The sequence below is a fragment of the Scyliorhinus canicula genome, chromosome 6, assembly GCF_902713615.1.
Source record: "Scyliorhinus canicula chromosome 6, sScyCan1.1, whole genome shotgun sequence".
Classification (NCBI taxonomy): Eukaryota; Metazoa; Chordata; class Chondrichthyes; order Carcharhiniformes; family Scyliorhinidae; genus Scyliorhinus; species Scyliorhinus canicula.
Window position 1 is genome coordinate 101142769 of NC_052151.1, and position 27049 is coordinate 101169817.

The 27049-nt window shown below is 43.3% G+C and overlaps 1 protein-coding gene across 11 annotated transcripts in view; it reads left to right on the top strand.

Annotated features, from left to right (window-relative positions):
* The window catches only part of LOC119967347 (nuclear receptor coactivator 7-like), a 169463-nt gene extending 153636 nt beyond the window's left edge, over nt 1–15827 (top strand). For 10 of the 11 annotated variants that reach the window (XM_038799744.1, XM_038799746.1, XM_038799751.1 and 7 more), the window contains 5 exons: nt 10595–10720; nt 10808–10960; nt 11103–11198; nt 11990–12063; nt 14098–15827. In XM_038799744.1, coding sequence (XP_038655672.1) covers nt 10595–10720; nt 10808–10960; nt 11103–11198; nt 11990–12063; nt 14098–14233 — 585 coding nt within the window. In that variant the 3' untranslated portion in view covers nt 14234–15827. Of the gene's footprint in view, nt 1–9428; nt 9535–10594; nt 10721–10807; nt 10961–11102; nt 11199–11989; nt 12064–14097 lie in introns of those variants that run through there. The other variant, XM_038799755.1, reaches the window with a different exon arrangement.
* Nucleotides 15828–27049: the final 11222 nt, after the last annotated feature.

Genomic DNA, 27049 nt, shown 5'->3' on the forward strand with positions numbered 1-27049 from the left:
CTATGAATTAGATATTGCTCTTTGGGCTAAAGGGATCAATGGATATGGTGGGGGGGGGGGGGGGGGGAGGGGAGGCGGTATCAGAGTATTGAACTTGATGGTCATGAATGCGGGAGCAGGCTCGAAGGGCCAAATGTCCTCCTGCTTCTATTTTCTATGTATGTTCTGTGTATGAAGAATTTTCTCAATTGGCCTAGATTATCTGGTCAAGTTTAATAGTGGAATTTGAACCCAAGACTATCTGTCTCCCAAGATGAAGTTGCTACTGCTGAACCTAGCTAACACTTTTTGCTCTTGAACTATGTTTTTGCACATAGTACAAACAATTTTGGTGTTAATTCCCCAGAATCCATAAAATCCCTACAGTGGAGAAGGAGGCCATTCTGCCCATCAAGTCTGCACCCAATCCTCTGAAAGAACACTCTGTCGAGGCACACTCCCCTGCTCGATCCCTGTAACCCCACGCATTGATCATGACCAATCCACCTAATCTGTACATCCCTGGACACTAAGGACAATTTAACATGGCCAATCCAACTAACTTGCACATCGTTGGACTGTGGAAGAAAACCCACGCAGGCACGAGGGGAATATGCAAACTCTGCACAGTCATCCAAGGCCAGAATCGAACCTGGGTCCCTGATGCTGTGAGGCAGTAGTGCTTGTGCCACCCTGTCAGAAAACAGATCTAAAAACATTAACGATAAATGCAGTTAGATATGATAATTAAAGAACAAGAGACGCTCTTCGATTTATCACCTTGTTCCTGATTTATTTTCTTGCACTTCTGCCTTGTATTTTATTCTTTAATGTCTAGTCTTTAAGAAAAATTCTCCAAATGAGTTGCAAGATATTGATTTACCACTGAAGCAACACACATCACACATTTCATCACACATTTTGTGTCTGGTTTGACAACACTGACCTAATGTTGCTTTGGATTTTTGTTTTGCAGTATGGAAATCTTTTATTTTTTAAATAGCGCTCGGCTGCACTAGCGAGCAGAGAATGGTACTAAGTGCAGCCTCAGTGGAGCGTTCCTTGCTGAGGCCCCATTTAATAGTGGGGTGGTTCTTGTTTTATTTCCATTAAATCACGCCCGCTATTTCCAGTGGAAATTAGGTTATTCTGTTCCATACCACTGATGTGTGGTATTACAATCCTGGATCAGACCTTAACAATGGCTAGGATACTGGACAGAAAGCCCAATATATTATTTAATTTTGTAAGACTTTGAGGAAAGGAGACCTTGCTCCAGAAGTGATTTCACACATATTAAGGATATGATATATTGAAACAAACTTTACTGCTAACACAGTAAGGCTAGCACGATGGTGCAGTGGTTAGCACTGCTGATCCTGCCCCTGGGTCATTGTTCGTGTGGCGTTTTCACACTCTCCCCGTGTCTGCGTGGGTTTCGCCTCCACAACCCAAAGATGTGCAGGATAGGTGGATTGGTCACACTAAATTGCCCCTTAACTGGAAAAAATGAATTGGGTACTCTTAAAAATTACTAACACAGTATTAAAATATATTTAACATCACACCCGAAAATAGCTTACAATTATTCCTTAAACAATGATAATCAATACAGTGACACAATAACCCTTCACTGCTATCTTTATTTTCACTTAAACAACAAAACCATCTCCGATCCCAATCCACTTTTAAATATAGTTAGCACTCAGGAATACTTGCTGTACAGATGTCTGGAATACTCTCCTTTGAGAAAGAGAGATCTTTTGCGCCTGCTTTAAAGAAAGAGACCTGACACCCTGTCAGAACAATGCAGAATCTCTGGCTGTATTTCTTCAGAAAACCTTCTCTGCACCCCTTCCACACACAAACTATCTGAAAACACTTAACATCTGACTGCTTGGATCCTCCCATTAAGTCAATAATCTCACTGAACTGAACACAATGTCTCTAATTAACTACTCCGCAGGGAACCCTCTTAATACAAAGAAAAATCCATTAGCTCAAACTTTTATGATGCTTTAATTGCACATCTGGCTTCCAAAAAGCATAACTGTCTTGCAAACCAGGATTTTTAAAAGCACTACTGCAGCAGTCATATGAAAACGAACCCAGGCTTTTAACTCTTACTGCACCAAATACATGTAATACAATACATCTGAAATTCCTGTATTCATAACAGTGGTAAACGTCTTGCATGGAATTGGCAGCCTTCTATCTTGTGAAACCATGGTGTGCACCATACTGGTCAACGCTGTGTTTCACCTGTTGTGGCTCAAGAGCCCTCTTCTGCATTGCAGCCTGTGCTGCATTTGTTGCAAAGAACCATGTTTGATCCACTGCGAATCTCAAATGGTCTGAGGTTTCCGTATCATATCCAGAACCCATTATCAAAGATTTTATAGCAGAGTACTTAGAAAACAGTGGCAGGATGGAACAGAGTCAGCATGGATTTATGAAGGGGAAATCATGCTTGACAAATCTACTGGAATTCTTCGAGCATGTAACTAGTAGAATTGGTGAAGGGGAGCCAGTGGATGTGGTGTATTTGGACTTTAGAAGGTTTTTGACAGTCACGCATAAAAGATTAGCGTGTAAAATTAAAGCACATGGGATTCCAGGTAGTGTATTGAGATGGATAGAAAACTGGTGGGCAGACAGGAAACAAAGAGTAGGAATTAACAGGTCTTTTTCAAATTGGCAGGCAGTACCACAGGGATCTGCACTAGCTATATATTAATCATTTAGATGACCCCAGCTATATATTAATGATTTAGATGAGGGAACAAAATACCATATCTCCAGAATTGCAGATGACACCAAGTTGGATGAGAGTGTGAGCTGTGAGGAGGATGCAGAGATCCTTCAGTGTGATTTGGACAAATTGAGTGAATGAACAAAGGAATGGCAGATGCAGAGTAATCTGGATAAATGCGAGGTTATCCACTTTGGTAACATAAAAGAAGGCAGACTGTGATCTGAATGGCTATAAATTAGGAGATGGGAACGTACAATGAGACCTTGGTGCCCGTACACCAGTCACTGAAGGTAACCATGCAGATGCAGCAGATGGTAAAGAAAGCAAATGGTATGCTGGCCTTCATTGCGAGAGGATTCGAGTACGGGAGCAGGGGTGTCTTTCTGCAATTATCCAGGGCCTAGGTGATGCCACACCTGGAATATTGTGTGCAGTTTTGGTATTCTTATCTGAGGAAAGATGTTGTAGCCAAAGAGGGAGTGCAGCGAAGGATTACCAGACTGACTCCTGGGATGGCAGGACTGACATACGAGGAGAGATTGAATTGGTTAGGATTGTATTCGCTGGAGTTCAGAGGACTGAGAAGGGATCTCATAGAGATCTATAAAATTATAATAGGACTGAACAGGATAGATGCAAGAAGGATGTTCCCAATGGTGGGTGTATCCAGAATCGGAGGTCACAGTCTGATGATTGTTATGGGCCAGGGTTTAGAGAACCCCAAAGTGTATCATAGGGTTCACCTGACCCACAAATTGTAATAGATTGTGGTATGGTGAGCACACGGCCCACTCTACAGTTATGGTACATTCTATGAACTCAAGTTAACCTTTTTAAAACATACAGTGAACATCTTAACAACCATCAATTCAAATACAACCCCCAAAGTATACAACACTAATTAATCCTTAATAACTTCCCAAACAACATCCAGAAGACAAAAGAAGCACCTTTTAACAGAAGCACATTCGGTTTACATTCACTATTGAGAACATTTATAATTATGAATTCACCAAATGATCAAGATATAGTCTTTTCATGGCAGAGAGATCAACAGTACACCTGCTCTGTCTGGCTTCAGCTCCAACATTGAAAACGAAAGTAAAACACCCTGCAGCAAACAGCCTAAAACGAAAGTAAAAAGCTGGCACAGCCTAGCTCCACCCACAATCTGACATCACTGATAAACATCCATTTCTTAAAGGTACTCTCACATGACAGGATACGGGGTGGACCATTTAGGACAGAGATGAGGAGAAATGTCTTCGCCCAGAGAGCAGTGAGCCCGGGGAATTCATTACAAAAGGAAGTAGTTGAGTCCAAAACATTGTATGGTGTCAAGAAACAGTTAGATATAGCACTTACAGCAAAGGAGATCAAAGGATATGGGGGAAAGTAGGATTAGGCTATTGAGTTGGATGAATGATCAGCCATGATCACAATGAATGGTGGAGCGGGCTTGAAGGGCTGAATGACCTCCTCCTATTTTTTTTTCTATGTTGCCATGTTGTCATGGGAAGAGGAGGTCACATTGAGCAATTTTGGTGAGCAGCCAATTTTCTCATTGGACCGCCTTTGCTGACATGGTCAAATGCCTTGGTGTGATCAATGAAGCCAAAATATAATGGTCTCCTTTCTTCTCACCATTTGTCTGCAGCTGCCGAACTGAGAAGATCATGTCAGTTGTAAATCTTTAAATTCCGAAATTCAAATGAGATTTTGTGTAGATTCATTATGCCAGGATTTGCTGATGAGGGCAATGCGGGAAAAAGCTTCCCCCAATGATGTTTAGCAGGAGATGCCTTAATAGCTATTGCAATTGCTGTGGTTGCCCTTATTCATTTACAGGGTCACAATCTACATCACACACATCCTGGGGCTCTGCCCCCTCCCTCCAGCAGATTTGGTGATGTGTTTGCAGATTGCTGGTTACCCGCAATTGATAAGTTCAAGTGATATAACTTTAGCACCTAGAGCTTTGCCCATGGCAAGAGAGTCGATGTTTTTGCTGAGCTCCTCCATCATTTGCTGTCAAGTTCTGCCATATAAATTAGGCTTTCTATAGTGTCTAGAGCTTTCTTGGTGTCCGTGTTCTCTCAACTCGAGATAGTGTTTCACCAATCACTCCAACTGCAGTCAATAATGACTCCTCTGCCTTTGTTCAGTGGAGTTGTTCCCTGATGCACCTGTTGCCTTTTTTATCCCTTCATTCATACCCCTGACATGTCCTTGTGTCAAAGGACATAATGGATATTCTGGCAAATTTGTAACCAGTAGTCATTGGTGCATTTTATCGTTTGTTGGACTTAATTCGAGTGGCTTAATGCATTCAGAAACTTCTTGTTCAGATTTCTCTTGTAATTTATTGGAGTGATCGCTTAGCTTCAATGACAGGTTCCATCACAGCCACAAACCAGTCAGCATTTTTCTGCTTTTGTTTCCTGCAGTTAGACTGTAAATGCCAAGGATATTTCTAAATGTCTCAAATTAGTTTTGTTTAGTGAAAACTAGCAGGGGACTTTTTTTTAAAATTAGTGTTAGTTGCATATTGTTGGATTTACCTTTTTACAGGATGAAAAGTATTCAATTTCATCATTGGTGGAACACCAGGGAGTTTTTTTGGTGCCCTGATCAAAATTTACCCAGTAATCAATGCCACAAACATAATACTAATTGATCATTTAATTTATTTGTGTCTGCAAATTGGCTTCAATGCTTGCATAATGGTTACTAAACCAAGCTGGCCGTGAAGTACTTTAGGGAATCAAGAGGATGTAGAAAGTCCTCAAACATAGTTTCTTCCTTTATGGCAGGATTTCAGACATGGGACTTCAAAGTTGAAAGCTGTAGGAGTAGCTTAAATGATACATGTTTCAATTTTTGAAATATGCAAGGAAATGATGTGCAGAAACTGGCTACTTTCCAGTTCTGTTTTAACTCAGTAGTAAGAATTTACTTTCTAGAGAACTAAATTTGCTTATGGTTGCTGTCGTACATTTGCAAAATCGTGAGGATTTTTAAAAAAGGAATACTTGGCATAAAGTGCTGTGCATCATTCTTAGTTAAATCATTCAAGCTGAGACGATCTGGCTTAACCACCATTGTGCATTTTTTTTTCCTCAAAGTTATCACCACATGAAGAGCCAAGAACAGTACAGCACAAGAACAAGCCCTGCACTGGTCATGATGCCTGTCCAAACTAAAACTGTCTGCACTTTGTGGTCCATATCCCTCTATTCCCATCCTATTCATGTGTTTGTCAAGATGCCACTTAAATGCTGCTATCGTATCTGCTTCCATCACCTCCCCCGGCAGTGCATTCCAGATACTCGCCACCCTCTGTGGGGGAAACAAACTTGCCTTGCACATCTCCTCTAAACTTTCCCCCTTGCACCGTAAACCTATGTCCCCATGTAAGTGACTTTTCCACCCTGGGAAAAAGTCTGACTGTGTCCATGCCATTCATAATTTTATAAGCCTATATCAGATCATCTCTCATACTCTGCTGTTCCAGTAAAAGCAATCTGAGTTTATCCAACATAGTTAATTACCAGACCAGGCAACATCCTGATAAACCTCTTCTATACCTTCTCCGAAGCATCCACATCCTTCTGGTATTGTGGTGACCAATATTGTACACAATATTCCAAATGTAGCCTAACTAAAGTTCTGTACAGCTGTAGCATGACTTGCAAGTTTTTAAACTCCGTGCCCCAACCGATGAAGGCAAGTATGCCCTATGCCTTCTTGACTACCTTATCCACCTGTGTTGCCATTTTCAGTAATCTGTGGGCCTGTTTGGCCAGATCTCCCTGCCTGTCAATACTCCCAAGGGTTCTGCCACAAAGGTCCCAGCGGAATACCACTAGTCACAGCCTTCCATTCAGAAAGCAACCTTCCACTGCTGCTCTCTGTCTTCTATGACCGAGTAGATTCGGTATCCATGTTGCCAGCTCACCTCTGATCCTGTGTCCCTTCACCTTTTATACAAGTCTGCCATGAGCGATCTTATCAAAGCCTTTACTGAAATCCATGTAGATAACATCCACTCCCCCTCTTTCATCAATCATCTTCGTCACTTCCTCAAAAAACTCAATCAAGGTAGTGAGACACAACCTCCCCTTATCGCTAGTAAGTCCATTTGTTTTCAAATGTGAGTCAATCGTGTCCCTAAGAATCTTTTCCAATAATTTCCCTACCATTGATGCAAGGCTCACCGGCCTATAATTTCCTGGAGTATCCCTTCCATTGGCTATTCTCCAGTCCTCTGGGACCTCACCTGCAGCCAATGAGACTCATTTCTGTTATGGGCTCAGCAATTTCCTCCCTTGCCTCCCTCAGCATTTTGGAGTAGATCCCATTAGGCCCTGGAGAGTTATCCACATAATGCTTTTTAAGATGCCCAACACCACCACCTTTTTGTTATCTATATGACCCAGAATATCTACACCCTTCCCTAGTTCATTATCCATCAAGTCCTTCTCTTTGCTGCAAAGTACTCATCCAGTATCTGGCCCATTTCTTCTGGCTCCACGCATAAGATTCTCTCCTCTGCCCTTGAGTGGGCCAACCCTTTCCCTGGCTACCCTCTTGCCCTTTGTATACATATAAAGTGCCTTGAGATTCTCCTTGATCCTGTTTGCCAAGGACTTTTCATGACCCTCTTTAGCCCTTTTTAAAAAATTTAGTGTATCCAATTCATTTTTTCCAATTAAGGGGCAATTTAGTGTGGCCAATCTACCTAGCCTGCACATCTTTGGGTTGTGGGGGCGAAACCCATGCAAACACGGGGAGAATGTGCAAACTCCACACGTACAGTGACCTAGAGCTGGGATCGAACCTGGGACCTCAGTGCCGTGAGGCTGCAGGGCTAACCCACTGCGCCACCGTGCTGCCCTCCCTTTAGTCCTTCTAACTCCCTGTCCCTACTTTCTTTATATTCTTCAAGGAATTTTGTCTGTTCTCATCCTTCTAGACCGTAAGAATGTTTCCTTTTTCTTTTGACTAGGCTCACAATACACTTCGTTATCCAAGGTTTCCAAAACTTGCCATACTTATCATTCATCTTCACAGGAACAGTCTGTCCTGAATTTTTAAAAAAATTTAGAGTACCCACTCCATTATTTCCAATTAAGGGGCAACTTTAGCATGGCCAATTCACCTACCCTGCACATCTTTAGGTTGTGGGGGCGAAACCCACGCAAACACTGGGAGAATGTGCAAACTCCACACAGACAGTGACCCAGAGCCGGATCGATCCTGGGACCTCGGCGCCATGAGACAGCAGTGCTAACCTGAATTCTAATCAAATGCCGTGTGACCGATGTCCCAATCTTAACTATTCTGTGATTGGAAGCAACATTAGGTGCCATTTTTCTCTTAAACCAACACTGCCAAATGTTGTAACCACTATTAAACAAGTTCAGATTAAACAAGTTCAGATTTAATTACAACATTGGTTTGGTTAAAATTAATGGCTTTACTTGGCTCGTTTTGGTTTATTATTCAAATTGATTTTGATAGATGGGCATAGAAGATGATTTCACTTGATTTATCCTCAGTCGTCCCCAATCTAAATTCTCAGTTATTGTCTAATTGATGTAATTAGCACCTTCACGCGAGATCTACTCGAATCCTTATCCCTGAGTACTTTAAAACTTACTGAATTATGGTCACTTTTCCTAAAATGCCCCCGTACTGAAACTTTGATCACCTGGCCGGGCTCCTTCTCCAGTACCAGATCCTTCCCTAAATGGACTATTTACATATTGAAACAAATTGGTCAATAACAATTATTTTGGATGTACTACAAGGGTACCCAAAGTAGACTCTTCATATAACTATTAATTATAGGGCAGAACACTCGCTCTGAAAGTCAAGCAAACTTCACCAACTTTTATGAAAGCAAACTGAACAAGTGCCAGTAGAAAGCAATAAGAAACTAACATTCAAATTAGATGTTGATGCCTTTGAATAGTGCTGGTAGATTATGCCCTACTGGTATGAGTTTAACAGAAGGTGTTACCGAGAGTGGCAAGATAAAACTGGCAGATGGAGCATTAAATCAGCATTGAATGTTGACTAGTGTCACAATCTTAACTATTCTGCGATTGGAAGCAACATAAAGTGCCATTTTTCTCCGAAACCAACACCGCCAAATGTTGTAATAGTCTTAGCCACTATTAAACAAGTTCCGATTTAAATACAACATTGGTTTTGTCAAAATGATTGGCTTTATTTGGCTCGTGTTGGTTTATTATTCAAATTGTAAATTGATTTTGATAGATGGGCATAGAAGATGGATTTGGAAAATGTAAAATCAAACTGATGGGGCATATTTGTTTCAATATAATTATTTTATATTCTCATTTTATTAATTTACTGAATATAAAGTTTAATATAAATGATCAAACTTGAGGTGTGTGTCTTACCGTTTTATAGTAAAATAAAAGCATGGCAGTGCACTCCAGTTTACTTAATACTTTATAATGGGTGTTCAGGCGGGGATTTTTGGCAAGTTTCCAGTTTTGCTTTCTGCTCGAGCATGTTTGGTTTCTAAGCGAAACGAAAGTTACTATGTTGAATGGAAAGTAGTCTATCCTGCAGCAACAGCCAATCAAGTATAATGGAATGTAGAAGCAAACGCCCCAAAGCAGTTGAGGGAAGTTAAAGCATTGTTATTTCCAAGTGATCAGCCAGAGTTTTCTGGAAATCCAGTTGCAAAGATGAGGAGCCCCAGAATACCAAATAATATTAGAATTGTATTCAAAGCAAAGGGAGATGATGGATCCTTTGTGCAGGTCAGTTGTACATTTTTCTTTAGCATATATCAGTTTAGGATCTTTTTTTTAAAGCAAAATAGTTTTAGGTGCAAGATTTACTGAGAAATTACTCATTTTAAAATGACCAAAATCTTTCTTTTTTTTTAAATTAAAATTTTAAACAATAGTTTTTGTTTTCCAGCTGTTACATATATGTTTAAAATTGTTCAATAATTGTATGCTCAATAGATTCTAACTGTTCTCTCTGAGCAGTTCTTGCAGTATTTTATTAATGGGCTTAAAATGAGGATGAAATAAACATTAATACGCAGGGAAAGTTTAATAAAATGAACTATTTAATCCTTTATTTAAAGCACCATTACCCTCCTTACAAAAATTCTAATTTGAATCACTTTATTATCTTAATGTATAATTAAAAGTTTTTTTTTATTTGCCAAGGTTTCTGTAATTGTCCCTCCAGCATTCACCTAAAGGGGGCAAATTAGGAAGGTTATGCTTTTTCATGTTTTTTTACAAAAAGAAATTGAAGCATGTAAAATTTTGTTTTCAGCATTGAATCATTTGTATTTACTTTGATGGAATAAAAACAAATGAAGAGATTTGAAACATATTTTCATATACTTCAAAACCCTGCTGTAATTTTACTTGCAAGCATTTGAGTTTAGCAATTATTTGCGAGTTTTGAGGAAGAAGTACATTTTGGCATAATTGCATAATTTCAATCCTAGAAACTATCTGAAAAATGTATAAATCTTCTTAGAGGTCTACGATAGTTTATTAAATAAATGTTCTCCAATTTTCTTCCCTTCTTGTCTGAGAGTGGTGATTAATGCTGGCTTTTTAGACCCTGTTATCCAACTGCTGTTCCCTCTGAGCTTGAAGAGGCTGTGTAGCAAGCTGTTCAATGATAAGGGCACATCATGTCAAGCCTAAAACATATTACCCAACATCAATTCAAAGCAGGCTGCAACAGAGTTTTTGGACAACAGCCAGAACAGAAAACCTGTTTTTCTTTGAGGTTGTTTGGGAGGGGAAGGAGCTTTGCAAAATCAACTTTTGTAATCATATTATTTTATAGATCATCACCGTTGAAGAGGCAAAACGACGGCAAAGCGTTGGTAGTTTTTATGAAGAAGAGGCAGAAGATCTACAACCTGTTCTTACAGATCCTAGTGTACTGCTGGAGGGTTTCCATATTGAAAAGGTAAAAATCTCTGAAACACATTCTAGTGGCTGCAATGTTTTGTGTTTTAGAGAAGAGAAATCCACTCATTAATTACTTTCCCCATAGCTAACACAACACCTTCCTGCAAGAACACAGGGCTATGCTTGGCGACTTATGTACAGTACAGCAGTTCACGGAACAAGCTTAAGAACCCTTTACCGCAGTTTGGCTGTTGTTGATACTCCTGTTCTTCTTGTTGTCAAAGACATGGATAATCAGGTAAATAAAATTGCTATTTAAGCTAGTTAATAAAATAAGTATGTAACCGTAATTGGCGGAAGAAATCAGAATTTGACAAGTCTAAGAATTTAGTATTGGAATAAATACGTTTGTAAACCTAAAATCTTTGTTCTCCTTGCAGACATTTGGAGCATTGGCATCACATCCATTTCGATTAAGTGACCATTGCTTTGGTACAGGAGAAACCTTTCTCTACACATTCAATCCACAGTTCAAGGCAAGTTCTTACATGTGAGGTTTTTAGGAAGTTTGAGTAGTTGGGAGAAGTTGGCTGGTAAAATCATTTTTTAAAAATCATCCACTTGCACTTTTTAAGTTTTAGAGTTAGTAAATGATTTACTGAATAGATTTACATCAAGCAGTGTTAAATGCCATCTATGTATCTCAAAATTTCTGGATCAAAGTTTGTTGGTGTTAGTGCCTTGTTAGGATTATTCATTTCAAGTATGTCAGTTGAACTGTACATTTTGTTTGGTTTATTGGATTCTTACAATGCTAATACCGTATAGCATGTATTATGCAAGAACAGAACAACATTTAGCTGGGTAGCTAAGGGTGGACTATAAATGCAGTCTTGTCAGTGTCATCTACATTTCGAGAACAAACACTTTTTACAAAAATTCCCCAGTTCAACATATTTCCGCCAAACCTTATGCAATAGGTCCACATTTTGGAAATATTTGAACAATTTTAATTTAAAAAATGTTTTTTTTTTTTTAAAGAGTACCCAATTCTTTTCTTTCCCAATTAAGCATGGCCAATTCACCAACCTGCACATTGTTTTGGGTTGTGGGGGTGAGACCCACGCAGACACTGGGAGAATGTGCAAATTCCACATGGACAGTGCCCTGGGGCTGGGTCCTCTGTGCCATGAGACAGCGAACAATTTTAATTAATGTATAATTGATGCAAGTAAATTTCTGTGTTATGGAAACACACAGCCTTATTTTATATGTAATGTTATATTTTGTAACATTAATAACAATTTAATATATTTTAATTCAATAGATATTCAGGTGGAGTGGAGAAAACTCGTACTTCATTAAAGGAGACAGAGACTCTTTAGAACTAGGTGGAGGCAGGTATGTATCAACCACATTTGATGAACTACAGCTTATGATTTGCTTTTAATTTTATATCAGCCTGAAACTTAATGTAGAATGCATTTATATTGAATAATGCAAACACAATATTGAATTTGATGGTTTAACCAAAAAGAATCACACCATGTGATGGAACAACATTAAAACATCTGTACTTGCAAAGTATGTAGGCTTAATGGAGTTCTAAAGAGCCCCAACTAGTTCATTATATTAACTTATTTACGCGACTTTGCTTAGCTGCATGATATGTTGGAGGATTATATAAGTGCAGTATTTCAATTTGTTGGGAAGATCATTTGTAAGGAGACTCTTAAAGGGGAGAAAGTGTTGCTGACATTTTATAAGGATTTCTACGGGTGATAGAATCGGGAGATTTTTGCATTTTGTAGTGGAATAGCTTTCTACTTTCTAAAGACGTTTGATTTTGGAACTGAATTTCTCCCATGTTCAAATGTAGTGTGAATAAGGCACACAAAGACCCAAAAAGCCCTGCACATTTTGCCAAAATGGTTCAATAGGTAGAAAATCTGTTTTTTAATCTATTTATTGGCATTTCTCATTTATAGACAGTTGTGTATATATACACATCACATTTTTCTCGCCCGCGCTAAGTTCCTTTATTATACAGAGAGGTTTAGTTTGTCCTTCGTTTAACTGACTCTATGGACATTTTGTTGCCCTCTGGATCGGTCTATGGTTCCTCCCCCTTCCCTCCCTTCCCCCCCGAAAATCTTTTTTGACTGTAGACTTGCATCTAACATTGAGAACTTGAACGACATTGAGAATAACTTGACTTGAACTTTGAAAAGAGGAAATATTTCTATTGGTGTCTCCTTACATTTGTGTCTGGGCCCCAGAAATGAGAGGAAGCACCTTCTGGGTCTCAGAGGTCGTCTATTAGGTTTATAAATGGCCCAGGATTTACACTGCTAATGATGGCGAAGCTGTCAGTGTTTGCCACCATTAATCTGCTGAAACTGACAACTTTGAAAGCCCACAAAGATTCAGAATAACACAGAAATCCAGACGTTGCTGTCAATGATTCTTGATGTTTTCCCAAGCTACATATCCCAAGCAACCTGTACATTGACAAAAGCTTCCACTCTTATACACCGTTCCTTTTACTGAGAATCCTTGGAAAATGTTGCACTTTGTTGAATAAGGTGGAACTGGATACTTTAAAAAAATTAATTTAGAGTACACAATTCTTTTCTTTCTTAATTAAGGGGCAATTTTAACGTGGCTAATCCACCTACCCTGCACACCTTTTGGGTTGTGGGGGTGAGACCCACACAAACACTGAAAATGAAAATCGCTTATTGTCACAAGTCGGCTTCAAATGAAGTTACTGTGAAAAGCACCTAGTCACCACATTCCGGCACCTGTTCAGGGAGGCTGTTACAGGAATTGAATCATGCTGCTGGCCTGCCTTGGTCTGCTTTCAAAGCTAGCGATTTACCCTGTGCTAAACAGCCCCTGGGAGAATGTGAATTGGATACTTAATGTGTACTAAGTTCATAATTACTGCTAAGCTCCTCACTGGCCCCAAAAAGCTAATTTTGTATTTGTGCCATGGCAAATTAATTATTATGATGAATTCACAGTTTAAAATTTCTATTTAAAGTGTTGCTTGTAATATTTTACCCTCTATCTTAATTAATCTTTATTTCGCTGACTAAAAATTTTAATTGAATGGTAAGGGATTCAGTGGTTTTAACTCCATGGTTTGCAGTCAGTGAGGATACGTCCGCATGATTTGCTGCTTGCCTTACTTGCAAACATAAAGGCTGCTGTACATCTGGAGATCCCCTTAACTTGGAGACTGATTTAAATTGTCATTGCACAGACATCACTTTATATGTGCGAGTAGCTTTCTTTGAAATCAGAAGTAAGCAATGTTGTCTTGCTGCTGACCGCAAAACCAACTTTGAATAAACACACACAATAGGTAGTGAATTTATTGCTGACAAATTTTATGATCTTGGTTTTCTAACATCTCATTTTGTATTTCAGTGGCCATTTTGGCTTATGGCTTGATGCAGATTTATATCATGGACGAAGCAAACCATGTAGCACATTTAACAATGAAACACTGTCAAAAAAAGAAGACTTCATTGTGCAAGATCTGGAAGTGTGGACTTTTGCATAAATTTACCTGATATTTTACCAGTCCCACCTTAATTCTGCTGTTCACTCCATTGGATGACACGATTCCACTGCTAGCTGCCTTATATTGTGTTCAGTGCTCACAGCATAATCTAAAGGAGCATGTTTCTGAATGCATAAGCTACAATTTTAAAGCTGAACTACAAAGATCATAGGCCGCAGCTTTCCAGTAAGTCGATGATTGCTTTGCATTCTATCAACTTGCTTGGGACCCTTACATCTGCATCGCACCACTTGATAAAGGAAGCCAGTTAAGTTGACAAAATCTTTTTGACAGTTTTTTGGTGCAAAGGAAGAGCAAAAGCTTTGTCATGGCAGTTGTAGTTCCTTTCAAGGGCTGTGTGCTGGCCAGAGTGGCTGGCTATAAAGTGCTAGTATGGTCAAAGCCATGGTGCAAGGCGGTGCTTTTCAATTTAAGGGGACATTAAATATAAAAGCATTTTATGACCACATAATGCATGTTGAAGACATATTATTCAATACTAGTATGTTAGCCTGGTCTTTTTAATTGTTTTAGTACATTGCTTAAAGTCCTCTGGAATGTTTAATATTCTCTAGAAATGCTCGTTTGTTTTCCAGTAAGTGGAAGTAAATTTGTTGAAAAAGTGACAATCCTGGGAGAAAAAAGTTTCAATTATGCCAGGATCATTTATATATTATAGTACAGTAATTTAATGTAACTCTTATATTTGTTTTTGGTTACATTAAATGTTTTATACCCTGTATTTAGGGTTGGTTTTGTATCAGTGCAGGCACTGAACGCCATGTTTCAAATCTTTGTTTATAGTTAGCAAAACGATTATGTAAAATACTTGTTTCTTGTGTATGTATTTTTGCATTCATTTGAACATTCCGGTGTCTTAAGGGTAGAAAGGGAACTGTTAAGCTCACACGAGGAATATCATAGCACTTTGAAAAAAATGATAGAAGCATTTTTTGGCACCATATACAGATTGAATTATGAGGAATCAAGTCTACACATACATCATCCTCCCTTCATTTTTGTCAATTAAAGGGCATTTTGTGTAACAAAATACAGTGCAAAAAATATGTTTTTGATTATTTCTGGATTCTTCTGATGTTAAGTGTTTGAACAAATTTTAAAGAAACAACATAAAGCTTTTCAAGCTTTAAATACTTAAAATACATGTTGTGTAAGTTTGATTTTTTTTCCCTTCTGGATTAGATATTGACACATTGTTAGAAAAATAATGCTGTTTCCAGAAGGTGCCGTTTCTACTTCTGATCACAAATCCAGAAATAAGATCGAAAGAGCATTTCAATACTATTTAAAGTCACAAGTTTTCAACAATATTTTTGCATATTTGGCTGTTGCGGTGCTCGTTAAGAATATCTGAACAGCACTAAATGTTTCACCAGTTTATTTTTTTTTCAGGTTTAGCATTTGATATGTTAAACAATAGCTTACAAATCATATTGTATTTAATGCACTATATACATAGTGTTATCCAAGCAATCACAATTGTATCTGAATTCTGTACCTGTGAATGTCATTAAGAACATATATACTGTAACATTGTTGCAGTAAATCCAATAAATCTATGTACTTAAAAGAGCATCAGAGAACGGATGTTTAATATTCAGAGGAAATAAGCTGATCATGTCTATTTATTGGTATAAGCTCAGACATTGATTTAAAAAGTGCTATCTTAGCTGCTAGGTCCAGAAGAGGTCTTAACAGCGATAGAGCGGATGCAAATAGGTAAGGTCCCGGGACCAGATGGGTTCCCGGTGGAATTTTACAAGAGGTTTGTTGGATAGTTAGTTCTGTTATTGGTAGGGATGTTTGAAGACTATAACACGGGCCTTCCTCCCTGTGACGCTGATGCAGGCATCGATTTCCCTTCTATTGTAGAATGATAAGGACCCCATGGAGTGTGGGTTGTACTACCCAATTTATTACCTAACATGGACGTCAAGATATTGGCTAAGGTACTAGTTCTGAGGTTGGAACCATGTCTTCAGGTGATTGGAGAAGATCAGTTGGGATTGTCCAATGTGCGGCAATTGTTAAATATGGTTCTTTCTCAATCTGAGGGGATGGTTCGAGAGATAATCATCTTGTTAGATGCCAAAAAGGCATCTGATAGGGTAGAATGGTAGTATCTTTTTGCAGTTTTGGAGAGGTTTGGGTTGGGGCCCAAGTTTATGTCTTGGATACGCCTGTTGTACCAAGCTCCCTCGGCTAGTGTCTGGACCAATACCATGAGCTCAGAATACTTTCAATTGGTGCTCTCTTGTTTGTATTGGCGATAGAGCCTTTGGTCATCACTTTTGAGGGCTTTGAATAAGTGGAGAGGGATAATCAGGGGAAGGGTGTCCCCGTGTGCTGATGAATTTTTACTTTATGCAATCGACCCGGTAATCGATGGGTGATATAATGGAATAATTTATGTGCTTTGGCTCCTTTTCAGGATATAAGTTCAACTTGGAAAGAGTGAGTGTTTCCGGGGAGGGGAGCCAACCTGGGGGTGTTAACATGGCTCCAGCTTTAGATATCTGGGGTTGGGGGGGGGGCGGTCTATGTAGCTTGAGATTGGGTCCGGCTTTGTAAACTGTATTATACTAGTCTGGTAGGTAGCGTCAAGTCAAACCTGCAAAAGGTTGGTCTTGACTCTACCTATCGGACTAAATAAGTGGGATAACCTTCCCCTGTCCTTGGAAGGAAGGGTTCAGTCGATCACGATGAACATTTTGTCACAATTTTTATTTCTGTTTGTGTCTTCCGATTTTCTTTTCTAAATTGTTTTGGGGAGGGTTGAGAGGTTGATATCATCCTTTATATGGGCGGGCAAGATCTCAAGGATCTGTAAGGCAGTACTTCAAAGGGATAGACAGTCGGGGGCCAGGCATTGCTGAACCTGATATTTTATTACTGGGCAGCTAATGTAAAGAAGGTGTTAATTTGGTGTGGTGATCTCAGAGTTACATGGGTAAAAATAGAGTGGATGTCATGTAGGGGGTCTAGTTGAGGACATTAGTGACAGCCTCGCTCCCATTCTCATCAAAATATTCATCAAATCCATGTTTCCACATTGAAGATATGGAGACAGTTTCAGCAACATTTTAAATTGGGGTCAGTGTCAGAGCTTGCTCCAATCTGTGCTAACCATTTGTTCGAGCCGGCGAGATCAGATGCCATGTTCATGGGGTGGGAAGAAAAGGAAAGGGGCTAGAGAGGGGGCAATATATTTCTGGAGGAGCTGTTTGCCAGTCCAGAGTAACTGACAGTAAAGTTTGAGCTCTCTGGTTCAGATTCTTCCAAGCTCGCCACTTTGCAAAATACATGTTCCCCACGTTCCGTGGTGCTGCCAGCATATTTAATAGAGAGGGTTCTTTCGCTTGCAGGTTGGGACAAAGAGGGCACTTGGTATTTATGGACGGATTTTGGTGGAGGATTTGATATCAGTGGGAGGAAGAGTTGGGGCCCATATTGGTCAACCAAGGTGTTGAGTGAGATCCTATGCAGGATGAACTCCACATCTTCGAGCTTGGTTTGATCCAATTTAAGATAGTTTTTAGGGCACACCTGACCAAGTCCAGAATGAGTCGTTTCTTTGCAGGGGTGGAGGACAGGTGGGAGCACTGTCATGTGCACATATTCTGGTTTTGTCCCAAGCTTGTGGGTTTCTGGGTCTGTATAGTCATGTTGGTGATTCTTAAGATTGAGCTGAAACGCTGTCCTTTAGTGGCTCTATTTGGGGTAGGCTTCACACTTGCATACATCTAGCTATGGTTGACAGCTCCTGACCACATCAAAATAAGTGCTTTTTGCTGAGAAAAAGGGAACGTTTAAGCACTTAACTCCTTGATGTTCATAAACATTGCAGCTAGCTTTAAAGCAGGGTACTTGGGAAGCATTCAAGCATGAAGGTAAGTGGAAATAAACAATCCAGACACCTGGCTGTCCGCAAGCTATTACCTTGTCAATTGCAGCCTACTAAAAGTTATTTAATTTTGAAAGTGAATAGATGCTTTGCAGATCAACAGATCTGAGGGGGTTTAAAGCCCTGTGATGTGTTTTGGCTTTCTATGAAGCCTAGGACACCTGTAACAGCTGCTGCTTTCAACACTTCTATTCTGAGGCAGCAGGTATCAGGGACTTGTAAGTGAAAAAGCAGTGATTGTATACTGTTTCTGCCTCGACTGCTGTTTAGCTTCCGGACAAGGATGTCTTGGGGAGGGGGGGGGGGGGTATGGTGAAGGGGGTCTGGTTACCCTCATGTGTGCGTGCTGTGGGGGCCTGACCCGTAATTCCCATGACATTGGGGGGCGGATGCCCCTATTTGTCAGCGGGGGGAGGAGGATGGTGGGGAGGCAGGGTTTGCTTTTTGAAGGGGGCGGTGGGAAGGCAGGATTTGTACTGTGGGGGTGGGGCACCCGCAGCCAGACCTCGATATTGGGCTGCCCGCTTTAAATGTCGGCTCTATAACTGGATTCCAATGGAATCCCTCAGGTTCCCCGCCATTCATAAAGTTGCATGGCAAGGGAGAGAGAATCACTCCTTCCTGGGCAATGCTAGCAAGCAGTGCAGACCAGGAGTGCTTCTACTCTGGCGAGAAAGTCTCCTAAACAGCATTCTGCCCTACATTTGTTTTTGTCCTTCCAATATTGTACCTGGTAGGTAGTTTTCAATAAGTAATATAACTCAAAATTTGTATTTTCTCTACTTCAGCCTCGAAGCTCTCCTGAATACAAATTTCAGGTCTGATAAAATCGGAGATTACATCATCCTGTCTTAATATCTGGGCAACCAGCCACAAGACCCAGGGATTAAAGAACACAGAACTCGTAACTGAAAATCAGTGACTTTAATGAATCCCATAGAGCCATTTGATTATCCTGTACAAAAAAGTAGAATCTGTACTGTGCAGAAGGAGGCCATTTGGGCCAACCCCTGTGGGCAGCATCGTAGCGCAGTGGTTAGCACTTCTCGGCGCCATGGTCCCAGGTTCAATACCAGCTCTGGGTCACTACCCGTGTGGAGTTTGCACATTCTCCCCGTGTTTGGTGGGTTTCGCCCCCACAACCCAAAGATGTGCAGGGTTGGTGGATTGGCCCAGAATTGGAAAAAATTAATTGGATATTCTAAATTCATATAAAAAATAGGTTTTGCACCAACCCTCTGAAAGAGCACTCTACCTGGCCCACTGCCCCCATAACCCCAAGCATTGATCATGGCCAGTCCACCTAACCTACACATCTTTTCACTGTGGGAGGAAACTGGAGCACCAGAAGGAGAGCCAATGTGCATTTTACAAGGCTGAGGCTAAGACTTTAAACCATTGAGTGCTTTAATTTTCACAAGAATGATGACTAAACAGGGCACAATATAAAACTGAGTTGCACGTTATTCTCTGCATCAAATAAATACATTACTCATTTTCTGTGACAACTTTAATTTTAAAACAAACACTCTTGTACTATCACATTCTTAGAACTGACCCAGCTCTATTTTAAAACATTGGGCCCGATCTATCGGCCTCGTCGCGACTGGCTCGGGACGCAGTGAGGCCAGTAAACCTCACAAAATGATTGATCGGCTTTGTCACGCCTCATAAGACGAGAGCTATCAAGGCATTGCAATCTGGATCCTGCCCGTTGAGGTTGGGGGTCCAGATTTGCGTATTCAAGTGAGCAGTTAGTCTAACTTCAAAATGTCTATGCTGGATCCCGAGTGGGTCACGTACGAGGAGCAACATTTTTATTTTGAGTCGCCTGAGGAAGCGCTGGACTTCGCGAAAAGGAAAGGACTGGTGGCGGACTGAGAACTTTTGAACTTTGCTGCAACGTTCATGTTTTTTAAAAGTTTCTCGTTTTTCAAGTTGTGGACGCTATTTGTAATGCCTTCTGTATTGATTTGGGGCCAGTTGCAGAGCTGAGTGAGTTAAAGTTTACATTTGCACTGTTGGGGGATGGAGGTGTATTTGTTTAGATGCTGGATCTCTCGCTTGATCTTTTCTTTGTTTAGCGGGTTTTTTATTCGGTGGGGTGTTCCGAGCTGAGGCCCAGAAATGAAGCAGAATCCCATTTAATAGTTGGGGTCGGTCTCTACACTGCCAGCACTGGGAAAAACCCAGCTAAACACGCCCGACACAGGACTCTTTCATTTCCATTAAATTGCGCCCACAGTTTGCAGATCACCCTTAATAATTTTATCATGCTGAAAGAACTTAAAACTTGAAGAGTAAGTAACAAATTGCATTTAATGTGGCCTCTAACATAGTAAAATGTTCAAAGTTCTTTATCATCATAGAATTTACAGTGCAGAAGGAGGCCATTCGGCCCATCGAGTCTGCACCGGCTCCTGGAAAGAGCACCCTAGCCAAGGTCAACACCTCCACCCTATCCCCATAACCTAGTAACCCCACCCAACACTAAGGGCAATTTTGGACACTAAGGGCAATTTAGCATGGCCAATCCACCTAACCTGCACATCTTTGGACTGTGGGAGGAAACCGGAGCACCCGGAGGAAACCCACGCACACACTGGGAGGATGTGCAGACTCCGCACAGACAGTGACCCAAGCCGGAATCGAACCTGGGACCCTGGAGCTGTGAAGCAATTGTGCTATCCACAATGCTACCGTGCTGCCTGTGCCGAGACTAAGATTTTAAGCCATTGAGTGCTTTAATTTTCACAAGAATGATGAATGAACAGGGCACAATATAGGGCAATTTATCTGCTGCTATTACATCTGATAAATGTCATAATATACATCCAGGTATATGATGGTGTGCAGACAGGCAGTGGTTGACACACAGGATGACCAGTGAGCACACAGAACACAGCAGCCAATCATCAGACCGGACACGACCACTATAAAGCCAGAGGGCACCAGTTTTCCCGCTCTCAGGATCCAGCCTCTGAGACAGCCAGAGCTCGTGAGCAGCAACTAGAACAAACACCATGTGGTAGTAAGATAGTCTGGTCAGGTTAGCCTCAGGTCTCCAGTCAACTCAGCATAGTGTCAACCCACAGTTAAGCATGTATTATAGTTGTTCAATAAAATCGTGTTGCATTTCTTCAAGTGTTGGAAGCCTGTCTCTCTCTACACTGCATCAAACGCAGTCCACATAGACACAGCTTACCCAACACATCAATAAATATTTCCAACGTTCTCTGTTTTGAGTATATTAAGGAGCATCTTATAAAGGTAAAGAGATATTTAGGGAGGGAATATTAGAATTTAGGTCATCAACAACTGAAAATCATCCACAGTTCTTAACTATATTACAGGTGAAAATCTAGGCTGCTGATGAAATCCTCTCATGCCTTTGTTCGTAGAATGATTCAATACAGCAGGAGGTCATTTAGCCCTAGGTGTCCATGCTGGCACATTGGTAGAGCTATTCACTTAGTCTTACCCTCCTTATCTTTCCTCATAGTCATGTAATATAATGCACATTGTCAGAGGAGATCAGGCCCAACTGATCTAATTTTTTGGACTGTTATGTTTTTGGACTGTCTCTTTAAAGTATAATTGTATAATGAAGAGGCTCATGTGACTTGCTCTGAATTCTGCCGAACAGCAAGCCTGGGTGATTTGGTTACTAAAGGTTAAAGTCCAGATTGACTTAGTGGGTAGATTGTTAGTCTCCACGTGTAACAGAGCGGTGTTATGACCGTCAGAATTTCTGAACAGTTATACTTCAATGTAACAGCCATGAGATCACCCATGATCTCATTGAATAGTGGAACAGGCTCGAGGGGCCAGATGGCCTACTCCTGCTCCTAGTTCTTATGTTCTTATGTATCTTGGAATAAAATGAAATGAAAATCGCTTATTGTCACGAGTAGGCTTCAATGAAGTTACTGTGAAAAGCCCCTAGTCGCCACATTCCGGCGCCTGTCCGGGGAGGCTGGTACGGGAACCTAAATACTTAAGAGTTGGTAGTCTAGAAGATAGCTAAGCAGCATTTCTACCTGGCTACAGGGCCCACATCACGGTTGAGAAGCACTTTGAGTAGGAAAAGTCAATACCATTGTGGTATTGACTTGTAAACTCACTAAGACATCCTTAAAAATCAGATACGAACTTCCGGTGGTGGCAAGGATGAAGTAGGTCGCAGATCCGATTGCTCCTGCCTGTGATGGGCTAACGGACCTTTTTCGACCAGATTTTTCGGGACACAGGAGGTCCAGGAGAAGGCAATCAAGGAGGTTGAGTCGAAGCTTTCCAGCCAGGAAGACACGATAACGGTGCTGGAGCACGAGGTGGAGGAACTGAACACCCGCCAAAAGAGGATACAGGAGCAGCTTGAGGAGCTGGGAAACAGAGCCAGAAGACAGAACCCAAGGATCATTGAACTTCCCAAAGGCAGTGAGGGATCGGACGCAGGAGCATATGCGTCAAGTATGCTGGAGGCATTGATGGGGCCTGGGGCCTTCCGTCGACCCCTAGAGTTGGATGGGGCGCATAGAGCCCCCACAAGGAAGCCCGAGGCGGGCAACCGAACGAGGGCCCTGGTGGTTCGTTTCCACCGGCTTTCAGACAAGGAATTTGTGCTGCGGTGGGCCAAGATGGAATGGAGCAGCAGGTGGGAGAACTGTGAGATGCGCATATACCAGGACATGGGAGCAGAGCTGGCCAAGAGACGTGCGGGGTTCATCGAGGTAAAGGCGGTCCTCTTTAAAAAGGAGGTGAGGTTTGGAATGCAGTTTCCTGCGAAGCTTTGGGTAATGTTCGGAGAGCAGCATTACTACTTTGAGTCGCCAGATCAGGTTTGGACTTTTATTAAAGAGAAGAAACTGGACTTGAACTAAAGGACTTTTGGCTTACAGAGATGTAATGTGGTGGCGGTTTGTTAATTTAATCTGTACTGTACTGCTCCATTCAAGAAGGTACCTCGACTTGGCAGAGAATATGGCCTGGAGGGACAGTTGGAGGGCGCATTATTTCGGGAGTTTGCATGGGGGGGGGGGGGGGGGGGGGGGGGGGGAGGAGAGGGGCCCTGCAAGAGGGGCCCTGCAGTCAGTATCTTTCGGCGGGACAGTGATGCCTCTGTTCTGGGGGACTGGCTCTGGGCTGGTTAAGGGCTATGTAAATGTCCTTTAGAGAGTAGCTGTTTACTCACTAAGGAATGCAATCAGGTTAATGGGTCTTTTCTGTGTGGGGGGAGGGCCCAAGTGGTCGGGTGATAGTCAGACAGGCGCCAAGGGTAGGGGTCAGTGAGGCTAGCGTAGTTCAGGAGGCACTAGGGATCGTAGGAGGAGGGGCGAGCGAGGGCCAAGCAGATGGCTGATCTGGGGGTTCAGGCTTTTGGGGCTGGGAAAGTCTGGGAGGGTGGGGGGCTGCTGTGAGATAGGGTAGGGGAGGCACAAGTGGGCCAATGGTGGGGACCAGGGATACCCCGGAGGGGAAAGTCTAGGATACCAGCAGCAGCAATGTCCTGGGGGTGGTGGTGATTGTGGTGATCTACCACTGTTTATATATGTGTGTGCTTGCATTATGGGATGTATGACAGTACCTGTATTACAGGTTTTCCAGTAAGCCCCTGCCGGCTAGCTCCGCCCACAGGGAGCAGTATAAACATTCATAAGTTTCCCTGAGATGCCATTCTACAGCTGCAGCCAAAGGAATAGCATCTCACTGTAATAAAGCCTCTCTTGTACCGAATCGAGTCTTTATATGCAATTGTTAGCGCCGTAATTTATTACAGTGAGATTTTCCAATATCATGGACATCAGAATTAAGCCTGATTGCCTGCAGCTGGATCCGCAGTCGCCACACACCAGGAAAGACTTTAACCACTGGCTGGCTGTTTTCGAGGCCTACATCACCTCAGTGGACCCTACACCATCGGACCCTACACCTACAACTCCTGTACTCAAGGTTGAGCTCCAGCGTGTTTCCGCTGATTCAGGGCGCGCCTACCTACGCCCGGGCCATCGAACTTCTCAAAGAGAATTACGCTCAGGCGACAAACACTCTGTTTGCGAGAAATGTACTTGCCACTTGCGTTCAGCAACCGGGTGAGTCGATTGAGGACTTCTGGCGGGCCCTTATCCCTCTAGTACGGGACTGCGACTGCCAGGCCATCTCGGCCATGGAACATTCCAATCTACTCATGCGGGATGCATTTGTAACGGGTATTGCATCGGACCCCATCCGGCAACGACTGCTGGAAGGGGCCGCTCTCGATCTTGCGGCAACAAGGACCTTAGCGCTCTCAATGACGGCCGCTTCCCGTGATGTGCAATCCTACCCCGCCAGCCGCGCGGCCCACCCATCCTACCCCTCGTGGACCCCGCAACCGATGCCTGCGCAGCTCGCCGCACCGCGCACCCTGGGGGTCCCCGCTGCTACTTCTGCGGTCAGCAGAAGCACCCCCGCCAGCACTGCCCGGCCCGCACCACGACCTGCAAATCCTGTGGCAAGAAAGGCCACTTTGCAGCAGTGTGTCAGTCCAGCGCAGTTGCCACTATCACGCCTGAACTCCCCCCCTCGCCTCAGCCGATCGCGCAATGGGCCCTGCCGTCCGCTGTCCACGGGGCCACGTGCGATCAGTGGGCGCTGCCATCTTCCTTCCCTGACTCCACGTGTGATCAGTGGCCGCCGCCATCTTTCACCACCCCCCGCCATGTACGCACCATGGGCGCCGCCACTTTCATCCTCCGACTCCATGTGCGTTCCATGGTCGCCGCCATCTTGTCCTGCCCCCGCAACGTGTGCTGCATGGGCGCCACAATCTTCTTCTCCACAGGTACTCCAGATGCTGCCATTTTGTCCTCCCCTAGGAACTGGACCATGGGACCCGGGTCGCTGCCGCTACTCATCGGACTCGTCGGATTCTTCGGTCGATCGCCCGCTACTCGCCTCCATGACACTCGACCAATCCCGTCCTCGCAACCTGGCCACCGCTTCTACGACGGTGTTTATCAACGACCACGCGACCTCCTGTCTCATCGACTCCGGGAGCACGGCCAGTTTCATCCATCCGGACATGGTAAGGTGCTGCTCCCTCGCGGTCCATCCCGCCAATCAGCAGATCTCCCTGGCATCCAGATCCCACTCTGTCCCGATCCGGGGCTTCTGTCTGGTCAAACTCACCGTACAGGGTGTTGAATTCAACCGTTTCTGCCTGTACGTTCTCACCAACCTCTGTGCGACACTTTTACTGAGCCTGGACTTCCAATGTAACCTCCAGAGCCTCACCCTCAAATTCGGCGGACCCCTACCCCCACTCACCGTTTGCGGCCTCTCGACCCTCAAGGTTGACCCTCCCTCCCTCTTTGCCAATCTGACTGCAGATTGGAAGCCCGTCGCCACCAGGAGCAGACCCAGGACAAGACCTTCATCAGGTCCAAAGTCCAGCGGCTGCTTCAGGAAGGTATTATCGAGGAGAGCAACAGTCCCTGGAGAGCCCAAGTGGTGGTGGTTAAAACTGGGGAGAAACACAGGATGGTCGTGGACTACAGCCAGACCATCAACCGGTACACACAGCTCGACGCGTACCCCCTCCCTCGCATATCTGATATGGTCAATCAGATTGCACAGTACCGGGTCTTCTCAACGATTGACCTGAAATCCGCCTACCACCAGCTCCCCATCCGTAAATCGGACCGTCCCTACACTGCCTTCGAGGCGGACGGTCAACTGTATCAATTTCGGCGTCACTAACGGGGTCTCGGTATTTCAGCGCGAAATGGACCGGATGGTTGACCGGTACGGACTGCGGGCCATGTTTCCGTACTTAGACAATGTCACCATCTGCGACCACGACCAGCAAGACCATGACGCCAACCTTGCTAAATTTCTCCACACCGCATCTCTCCTCAACCTCACTTATAACAAGGAGAAGTGTGTGTTCAGCACAGGCCGCATAGCCATCCTCGGCTATGTGGTCCAAAACGGACTACTGGGGCCCGATCCCGACTGCATGCGCCCCCTCATTGAGCTTCCCCTCCCCCACTGCCCCAAGGCTCTCAAACGATGCCTGGGGTTCTTTTCTTACTACGCCCAGTGGGTCCCAGAATATGCGGACAAGGCCCGCCCACTGATCCAGTCCACACAATTTCCCCTAACGGCCGAAGCACAACAGGCCTTCGTTCGTATTCGCTCGGACATAGCCAAGGCCGGGATGCACGCAGTAGACGAGACACTGCCCTTCCAAGTAGAGAACGACGCTTCAGATGTCGCCCTTGCCGCTCTCTAAATCAGGCTGGCAGACCCGTGGCATTCTTTTCCCGCACCCTCCATGCCTCCGAAATCTGACATTCCTCTGTTGAAAAGGAGGCCCAGGCAATCGTTGAAGCGGTGCGACACTGGAGGCATTACTTGGCCGGCAGGAGATTCACTCTCCTCACTGACCAACGGTCGGTAGCCTTCATGTTTAACAACACGCAGCGGGGCAAGATCAAAAACGACAAAATCTTGCGGTGGAGAATCGAGCTCTCCACCCATAATTAAGAGATCTTATATCACCCCGGCAAGCTCAACGAGCCCCCAGACGCCCTCTCCCGAGGTACATGTGCCAGCGCACAAGTGAACCAGCTCCGTGCCTTGCACGAGAGCCTTTGCCATCCGGGGATCACTCGGTTGTGCCATCTGGTCAAAGCCCGCAATCTGCCCTACTCCGTCCAGGAAGTACAGGCAGTCACCAGGGACTGCCAGGTTTGTGCGGAGTGTAAGCCGCACTTCTACCGGCCAGACCGTACGCGCCTGGTGAAAGCGTCCCGCCCCTTTGAACGCCTCAGTGTGTATTTCAAAGGGCCCCTCCCCTCCACCGACCGCAACACCTACATCCTTAGTGTGGTCGATGAATTCTCTAGGTT